This window comes from Hordeum vulgare, chromosome 2H (assembly GCF_904849725.1).
Source record: "Hordeum vulgare subsp. vulgare chromosome 2H, MorexV3_pseudomolecules_assembly, whole genome shotgun sequence".
NCBI classification, from domain to species: domain Eukaryota; kingdom Viridiplantae; phylum Streptophyta; class Magnoliopsida; order Poales; family Poaceae; genus Hordeum; species Hordeum vulgare.
Window position 1 is genome coordinate 639,881,239 of NC_058519.1, and position 9,794 is coordinate 639,891,032.

Consider the following 9,794-nt stretch of genomic DNA (forward strand, 5'->3'; position numbering starts at 1 on the left):
TACAGCTGGGCAATTGAAAGAATTATAAATGCACTGCAATGCTAATCATGCTACTAGAAAGTTAGAGGCTCAAAAGTAATGGGCAGTACGCCAAGACAAGTGTTGGAATTATGCCCTAGAGGCAATAATAAATATATAGTTATTATTATAATTCCTGTATCAAGATAATAGTTTATTATCCATGCTATAATTGTATTGAATGAAGACTCATTTACATGTGTGGATACATAGACAAAACACCGTCCCTAGCATGCCTCTAGTTGGCTAGCCAGTTGATCGATGATAGTCAGTGTCTTCTGATTATGAACAAGGTGTTGTTGCTTGATAACTGGATCACGTCATTGGGAGAATCACGTGATGGACTAGACCCAAACTAATAGACGTAGCATGTTGATCGTGTCATTTTGTTGCTACTGTTTTCTGCGTGTCAAGTATTTATTCCTATGACCATGAGATCATATGACTCACTGACACCGGAGGAATGCTTTGTGTGTATCAAACGTCGCAACGTAACTGGGTGACTATAAAGATGCTCTACAGGTATCTCCAAAGGTGTTAGTTGAGTTAGTATGGATCAAGACTGGGATTTGTCACTCCGTGTGACGGAGAGGTATCTCGGGGCCCACTCGGTAATACAACATCACACACAAGCCTTGCAAGCAATGTAACTTAGTGTAAGTTGCGGGATCTTGTATTACCGAACGAGTAAAGAGACTTGCCGGTAAACGAGATTGAAATAGGTATGCGGATACTGACGATCGAATCTCGGGCAAGTAACATACCGAAGGACAAAGGGAATGACATACGGGATTATACGAATCCTTGGCACTTAGGTTCAAACGATAAGATCTTCGTAGAATATGTAGGATCCAATATGGGCATCCAGGTCCCGCTATTGGATATTGACCGAGGAGTCTCTCGGGTCATGTCTACATAGTTCTCGAACCCGCAGGGTCTGCACACTTAAGGTTCGACGTTGTTTTATGCGTATTTGAGTTATATGGTTGGTTACCGAATGTTGTTCGGAGTCCCGGATGAGATCACGGACGTCACGAGGGTTTCCGAAATGGTCCGAAAACTAAGATTGATATATAGGATGACCTCATTTGATTACCGGAAGGTTTTCGGAGTTACCGGGAATGTACCGGGAATGACGAATGGGTTCCGGGAGTTCACCGGGGGGGCAACCCACCCCGGGGAAGCCCATAGTCCTTGGGGGAGACACACCAGCCCTTAGTGGGCTGGTGGGACAGCCCACAAGTGGTCTATGCGCCAAGAGAAGAAAATCAAGAGAAAAAGAAAAAAAAAAAAGGGAGGAGGTGGGAAGGGAGGAGGACTCCCTCCCACCAAACCTAGTCCAACTCGGTTTGGGGGGGGAGAGTCCTCCCCCTTGGCTCGGCCGACCCCCTTGAGGGTCCTTGGACCCCAAGGCAAGGCCCCCTCCCTCCCACCTATATATACGGAGGTTTTAGGGCTGATTTGAGACGACTTTTCCACGGCAGCCCGACCACATACCTCCACGGTTTTTCCTCTAGATCGCGTTTCTGCGGAGTTCGGGCGGAGCCCTACTGAGACAAGGTCATCACCAACCTCCGTAGCGCCGTCACGCTGCCGGAGAACTCTTCTACCTCTCCGTCTCTCTTGCTGGATCAAGAAGGCCGAGATCATCGTCGAGCTGTACGTGTGCTGAACGCGGAGGTGCCGTCCGTTCGGTACTAGATCGTGGGACTGATCGCGGGATTGTTCGCGGGGCGGATCGAGGGACGTGAGGACGTTCCACTACATCAACCGCGTTCTCTAACGCTTCTGCTGTACGGTCTACAAGGGTATGTAGATCACTCATCTCCTCCCGTAGATGGACATCACCATGATAGGTCTTCGTGCGCGTAGGAAATTTTTTGTTTCCCATGCGACGTTCCCCAACAACAAGTAGACCTTTTATCCATCAACATCTACTATCTAATCATCCACCTTGAGATATCTATCCAGAACATCTCGTTGATATTAAGTTGCGAGCCCCACCCAAAGTGTAAACTCAAAGCAACGTACAACTGCATTAACGAACTTTCCGTAAGGTAAACAATCCTTGCAACCGTGGTCACAAGCACCGTTGTTTTCTCCCTAGTGGCAACAACACGTCCCCTAGTCACATATTTTTATCACTCAAGCTAGACATCAGGGGGCATGAACCCACAATCATGCATAACGCTCCATCTTGGAGTTACAATCTAGTACTCGGCCAAAGCAATAAAAAGCAACGGAGAACATGCATGAATTACTCAAGAACATAATATAAAAGGAGAACCAAATATATAACTCATCACAATCTGAACATAATCTCACAATCCATCGGATCCCAGCAAACTCAGCATAGCAACAGCAGGTAAATTACATAGATGCCTTGATCATGTAGGGAAGCTCACAAGGGCTAAGCATTGAAGCACAAGATTCGAGAGAAGGCATCACATAGATACTAGTCATGGACTCATGGTCCAAGGAAGACTATTCACGACACGTCCGGGAAGCGTCCATGGTGGTGGAGAAGCTCCCGGAGGTCAATCCTCCCTCCAGCAGGGTGCCGGGAAAAGGTCTTCTGGCGCTCCCGATCTCGGAAGCGCTGCGGCGGCGGAACGATGGAGAAATTCGCGATTCTAAATATATCTTTAGGGTTTTCCGTTCGAGGGGCAAATATAGGCCAAAGGAGGGCGCCAGGGGGTGGAACAGCCGCCCAAGCGGCCTGGTGGCGTGGCCAGGAGGTGGCCCGTACCAGGTGGCCGCCTGGGTGAGGCCTGGCTCCCCTCTGGCCCTCCTTGGTGCTTCGTGAAGCTTCCGCAACGTTGATTTTTATATATTTTTCTCGGGATTTTTGGGGTTCTAAAAATTGAGGTAAAGTCCCTGCAATTAAAAGACATCAGCAGACAGAAACTGGCACTGGGTGCACTGAGTTAGTAGGTTAGTCCAAATAAGTGTAGAAAGGTATGAAAGTGTAGCAAAACATATAACAATGTCACCCAAAAGAACATGAAACAAACAGAAATTATAGATATGTTTGAGACGTATCACCGTGCCTAAATGGATGTTTACCACCGGTGATTTGCATATGGTTAGCTTACGCCCAATGTTGATGAGTTGTCGTTGCAAATACAAAATATCTCAGAGTGAAGAAGCTCTTAAAATCAAAGGATGGAGCAAGGCAATAAAAACATCCATGCAACCACTTGGACACAATATCTTGATTGATGGAGATAGGTTGATCACACCATAAGTTAGTGATAGGTTGGTCTATATTCTTTAATGTGGAGATGCAGGAGTTTACCTTTTTATACTATTTTACCTAGGGGAGAGTGGTAGTTAATGTTTTTAACTTGTGATAACTTGATCGTTTGCTAGTAATATTATAACAACCAAAACGATGATGAGTTCATCTTTTTTATGCTATTTTACCTAAAATGATGAAGAGTTGATTAAGATGATGGTGAGTTATTATATGACATATATCAGTATAAATTGGATGAATGTAATAGACGAAGTTGAATTAGAGGAAAATACGATGTTGCCATTCTAATTCAACTTGGGCTCTTGCATCCATCTAATTTGTACTGATGTTGAATGTTGTTCTTTCATAATTTATACTGATGTTGTATATCAATATGCGTAACGCGTAATCGACCCACGTCTTTACGGATAAAACCCATAAATCTAAACAAACACGATTCATCGCCATATACTTTATGAACGAATAAAAAACGGACGAAACGGATCGCCGGTTTTGGGTCGTGCATTGTTGTTGGCCTAAGCCACGGTCATGCATAACCGGGTGCAATTCCGGGAGAGACATTGCGCCCCCCGTGCGCCCTCACGTAGTTCCGCCTAGGCATGCGGCGGTGGCACTTTACTCGGAAAATACAACCTACAGTAGTTTACTCGTTTCGTGGAGCCTTGCTGAGCCCTCGTGCGGATTATTCAATAGTTTATGGAACTGCGCGCGTGATGTAAACTATGCATTGCCACTGCCAGTGCCTCGCTGCCCGAAAGCGCAGCGCACTGTGGACACGTTTGACCGCGCATGCAGTGTGCGTACGTGCGTGTCCAGCCGGTTCAGTGCCGTATCACACCACCGGGGGCCCTGGATGCAGCTACCCCCCGACTAGTCTCTGCACTGCACACTTGTTGTGTATCCGAAGACGGCAACCGATGTGATCGATACACGGCCTGGCTAGCTGGTGCACTTGCGTGAGTTGACGTGTGCTACGTAAAGGCGTACGTACTGTGCGTGTTCCGTCTTCCATCACATGGCCGATGAGCAGCACTGTATCGGAGTATGCATGGACGTTCTGAGCTCTGACGGAACGGCGACACGGCCCGGAATGCATGCTGTGCCTGTTCCGCGGCATGCATGCATGCATGCAGTTGTTCTGCTGATCGCTCCTCAAACGTGTCGAACTGATGAGCGGGGAATGCCAGGCAAAGGGTGGTGTAGCCGGTAGAGATCTACTCCCTCCATTACTAAATAATTATAATTGGGGATATTAGGAAATATGCTGAGACAACGGATTTTTTCTGACGAGAATCATATTTGTTGTAAAAGTTCACCCGTAATGCAAAAGCATCTCAAACATATCAAAACCTATATCGAAATTTCAAAGTCATCGAACGAACAACTACTCGCACCGGAACGAGCCTTCAATGTATTCTTGTTACCGCTTCCCTATCGAAGTCGGCTTAATCTTATCAAAGACATTCAGAAAGTCTTCGAGCATGCTGCCCTAAGAACCAGCGCCTAGAGCCACATTTGTCGCTATTGAACATTTGCATAGATATGAAGCATGTAGCGAATTTACGCTGGAGATTCGTCGACTATGCCGAAGCGAACGTACTCGAGGCAGCGGGAGGGCAAGGCCGAAAGATATACTCGGAGAAGAAGTGTCATCATCCGTCCACACGCAGCATCTGCGAGAGCTAAAACACCTAACTTAAACTATTAACCGAAGCAGAGGCATCAGGATTCCCAGGAATCCAGGAGTTTGCCTTAGCTGCCTTGTTGGGACAATGATTGCGCTTAGGCTGAGGGGGGGAGGAGGGGCAAGAATGTTACTACATCTACGCACAGCCTACGTGTTGTTACATGATCTACCTTAACTACTAAACTCTCCCCCCTGATTTCAATTGAGATGGGGCCCAGCCATTAAGCCTACTCCAATTACTAACTTCTACATCAACCTTTACGTAAAATCACCACGTAATATTACATAAGTGTAGCATTGCTCGGAGGAGGGGTAGTGGTGATGATTTGCTGGATTACCTAAAAACTAGAAATAGACATGTGTTTTGATTTTAAAAATACCTTAATGATCAGTTCGTGTTGTTTCCAATCTTTAGGGCAGCCTATCCCTTAGGTGCCTGAAAAATCTGCTAGTACCGGTATGTAAATTGTCCAACCAACATGAGAAAGTTAGGAGCGCGCCCAAATGTCCATCTTCTTTCTCATCTCCCCCTTCCTCTCGTAGCCGCCGACATACCCAAGGAAAACCACCTGCCTTCCCTCGTGCTGGTCACTACCCTGGCCATTGTTCTAGGTCCGCCCACATGAACTGATGTAGTTTGTTTTGAAAACTTGTTTAGTTCATGGTTTGAACTTTGTGGTGATCTTGTGTAATGTGTGGCCTGCGTGCAGATGGTTCAGAAGTGGGTTCGCCAGATTGTTGTCGGTTTAGTTTCATTCCTCCTATCCGTGAGGCTTCCTTTTGAGTTTTTCTGTTCGTGGTTTGTAAACGTTGGCATGTTTTTAATGGAAATTGATTGCTTATTAGAAAACAGAAAAAGAAAGGGAAAGAGACGATCGTCAATGCCAAAGCATTCACGCATGCCGTTTTGTATGTATGTACACGAAATGTTCGACCGAGAAAGAGGGGGAGACAGACGATCGATCGCTCAAAGCCTAACGAAGAAGACGGCGAGCTCCGGGCAGTCGCCGCCATGAGGACCAAGCATGTACAGCGACTCCGAGTCCCGGGACCCGATGACGTGGTCGAAGCAGCCCCGCATGTACGCCAGCTCCCCGTCCGGCGCGGCCGAGCCTGCCCTCCCCGGGAGCACGCCGCCGCCCATGGACACGGCCCAGAGCGTCTCCAGCACTGCGATGTCGCCGTCCGTAGGCTCCCGCCGCACCGCGTAGCCCACCCTCTTGCCGTTGCAGAACATGGTCCAGATCGGCTCATGGAGCAGCCACCCGTCGTCGTCGTGCTGCCTCGCCGCGGCGTCGCCATGTTCACCGCCGCCGGGGGCGCTGTGCTCCTCCACCACGTGCTTCTTCTCGGTCTCCAGCACGATGCGCGCGCCGGCCGTGCCGCCGAGCTCGCGGAGCAGGGTGTGCGTCGGGAGCGCCAGCTCCACCACGAGCGACGGCCGGCACCGCGGGTTCTCCTGCAGCGCGAGCGCCACGCGGCCCTCGCGGCAGCCGAAGAGCGTGCCGGTCATGCGCCGCCGGGACGACGCGCCGACGCCTCCACCGCCGCTCGATGCGGTCGATGGCGAGATTATGAGCGACAGGAGCGAGTCAGACCGCGGAGGCGACGCCGTCGCGGACGCAGCGGTCGCGGGCGCCGTCAGAATGCCCCCGCAGCGCGGTACCGTCAGCACCGGTAGAGACCGACACATGCTCTGGAATATCCTCACGGGCTTGGATCTCCGCGCCGGCCTGCGCCGCGCGGGTGGCTCCTCCAGCGCGTGGCCCGCCGGCGCGCACGTCGGGGACGTCATCAGCGGCGAGGGTGGGAGACGGAGGATGGTGTCCACTGACGACATGGACGAAGTCAACCGCGTCCTTTTGCGATCGGGGTCGGTCGCGGCGTTGGCCATGGTATCGGCGGCAGGCGAGAGGTATCGGCGGGAGGCGAGAGCTACCGGCGGTGCCGCGGAGCGGCCGGCGCTGCTCGCTCCCTCGGCCGCGAATGTGTGATAATCGTGTGGCGCGCGGTGCCCATGGGAGGAGGCGAGGCGTGGTCTTTGATGCCATCGCCGTTCGAGCTGCCGGATGTCGCTGCGGTGGATTCGGCGGCTTCGTTCGTCGCCACTGGCGCGCAGCCATTAATTCCTGTTGGGTGGGGTTATGCGGTGGAAAGGCCCTTATGCTATTCTGGGCTTTCGATTAACGTTAGCCATTAGCGTGGTGAGCCCAGTCCATTCCTTCTCTGTAACGCCAGTTCGTTCACTATTACTCTTTGCAACTCAAAAGATGACATATTTTTTACCTTTTTTTTTGTCTCTTCTTGACATCTTTTTTAGCCGAGCTCATGTACTAGTTAGAATATCAGATACTCCCACCCCTTGGGGTACTCTCGTGCACCGATACCGAAATACGTTTTAAAAATGTTCGAAAAAATCTGAAAAAGGTCAGCACATTCACACAACATTGATGTATCTTGTCACAAAATATCAAATCAAAATTCCAAACATTTCTCCAGATGCAAAAATGACAAATTCGATAGTAAATAGTACATAACATAAATTGGGCTTTAGATTTGGCTCATTATCACATTGATGTCAAATTTGTCATTTTTGTATCTCGGGCAATGTTTTGAATTTTAATTTAATTTTTTGTGACAAGATACATCTATGTTGTGTGAATGTGCTAACTTTTTTTCAGACTTTTCAAATATTTTAAAAATGTATTTCGACATCGATGCATCGGGAGCACCTAGTGGGTGGGTGTACCTGACAATCTCCCTACTGTACTATATAATCAAGTCCTCCTAATTGACGCTTGAGGCGTCAGTTCACAAGCTAATGCTCACTCAATCGCTTGCTTGGGTCGGGCCAACAAATGCACTGGTCGCTCGCTCACGGCATCGTTAGCTCAAGACGTTAGCCATTAGCGTTGTGTGCCCAGTCCATTCCTTCTCTATAACGCCGGTTCGTTCACTAATACTTGTTGCAACTCGCAAGATGACATCTTTTGTACTTTTTTTGTCTCTTCTTGACATTTTTTTAGCTATATCACGTACTCCGACCCCTTGGGGTACTCTCGTGCACCGATACCGAAATACATTTTAAAAATGTTTGAAAAATTCTGAAATAAGTCAGCACATTCGCACAACATTGATGTATCTTGTCACAAAATTTCAAATCAAAATTCGAAACATTTTTGGAGATACAAAAATAACAAATTTGATAGTGAATAGTACATAACATAAATTGGGCTTTAGATTTGGCCCATTATCACATTGATGTCAAATTTAACATTTGGGTATCTTGAGCAATGTTTCGAATTGTAATTTAAAATTTTGTGACGAGATACATCTATGCTGTGTGAATGTGCTAACTTTTTTTCAGACTTTTCAAAAAAATTTAAAAATGTATTTCGACATCGATGCATCGGGAGCACCTAGTGGGTGGGTGTACCTGACAATCTCCCTACTGTACTATATAATCAAGTCTTCCTAATTGACGCTTCAGGCGTCAGTTCACAAGCTAATGCTCACTCAATCGCTTGCTTGGGCCCGGTCAACAAACGCATTGGTCGCTCGCTCACGTTAGCTCGAGACGTTAGCCATTAGCGTTGTGAGGCCAGTCCATTCCTTCTCTGTTACGCCAGTTCGTTCACTACTACTGGTTACAACTCGCAAGATGACATCTTTTTTACTTTTTTTTGTCTCTTCTTGACATTTTTTTAGCTATATCACGTACTCCGACCCCTTGGGGTACTCTCGTGCACCGATACCGAAATACATTTTAAAAATGTTTGAAAAATTCTGAAATAAGTCAGCACATTCGCACAACATTGACGTATCTTGTCACAAAATTTCAAATCAAAATTCGAAACATTTCTGGAGATACAAAAATAACAAATTTGATAGTGAATAATACATAACATAAATTGGGCTTTAGATTTGGCCCATTATCACATTGATGTCAAATTTAACATTTGGGTATCTTGAGCAATGTTTCGAATTGTAATTTAAAATTTTGTGACGAGATACATCTATGCTGTGTGAATGTGCTAACTTTTTTTCAGACTTTTAATTATTTTTTTTAAATGTATTTCGGCATCGATGCATCGGGAGCACCTAGTGGGTGGGTGTACCTAACAATCTTCCTACTGTACTATATAATCAAGTCCTTCTAATTGGTGCTTCAGGCGTCAGTTCACAAGCTAATGCTCACTCAATCGCTTGCTTGGGCCGGGTCAACAAACGCACTGGTCGCTCGCTCACGGCATCGTTAGCTCGAGACGTTAGCCATTAGCGTTGTGAGGCCAGTCCATTCCTTCTCTGTTACGCCAGTTCATTCACTACTACTGGTTACAACTCGCAAGATGACATCTTTTTTACTTTTTTCTTGCCTCTTCTTGACATCTTTTTTAGCTGAGCTCCTGTACTAGTTAGAATATCAGGTACTCCGACCCCTTGGGGTACTCTTGTGCACCGATACCGAAATACATTTTAAAAATGTTCAAAAAATTCTGAAAAATGTCAGCATATTCACACAACATTGATGTATCTTGTCACAAAATTTCAAATCAAAATTCGAAAACATTTCTCGAGATACAAAAATAACAAATTCGACAGTAAATAGTAAATAACATAAATCGGGTTTTAGATTTGGCCCATTATCCCATTGATGTCAAATTTGTCATTTTTGTATCTCGAGCAATGTTTCAAATTTTAATTTAAAAATTTGTGACATGATACATCTATGTTGTGTGAATGTGCTAGCTTTTTTTCAGACTTTTCAAATATTTGAAAAACGAATTTCGGCATCGATGCACCGGGAGCACCTAGTGGATGGGTGTACCT

At 46.8% G+C, this 9,794-nt stretch overlaps 1 protein-coding gene across 1 annotated transcript; it reads right to left on the reverse strand.

Moving 5' to 3' along the window:
• Positions 1-5,834: 5,834 nt before the first annotated feature.
• Positions 5,835-7,282, reverse strand: LOC123431110 (protein MIZU-KUSSEI 1-like). Its single transcript, XM_045114945.1, has one exon. The coding sequence runs from the start codon at positions 6,856-6,858 to the stop codon at positions 5,932-5,934; it is 927 nt and encodes a 308-aa protein (XP_044970880.1). The 5' UTR covers positions 6,859-7,282; the 3' UTR covers positions 5,835-5,931.
• Between the last annotated feature and the right edge of the window lie 2,512 nt (positions 7,283-9,794).

Bases quoted from the DNA above. Each gene is read 5' to 3' on its own strand.
- LOC123431110 (XM_045114945.1), bottom strand. From the start codon at position 6,858: ATGGCCAACGCCGCGACCGACCCCGATCGCAAAAGGACGCGGTTGACT.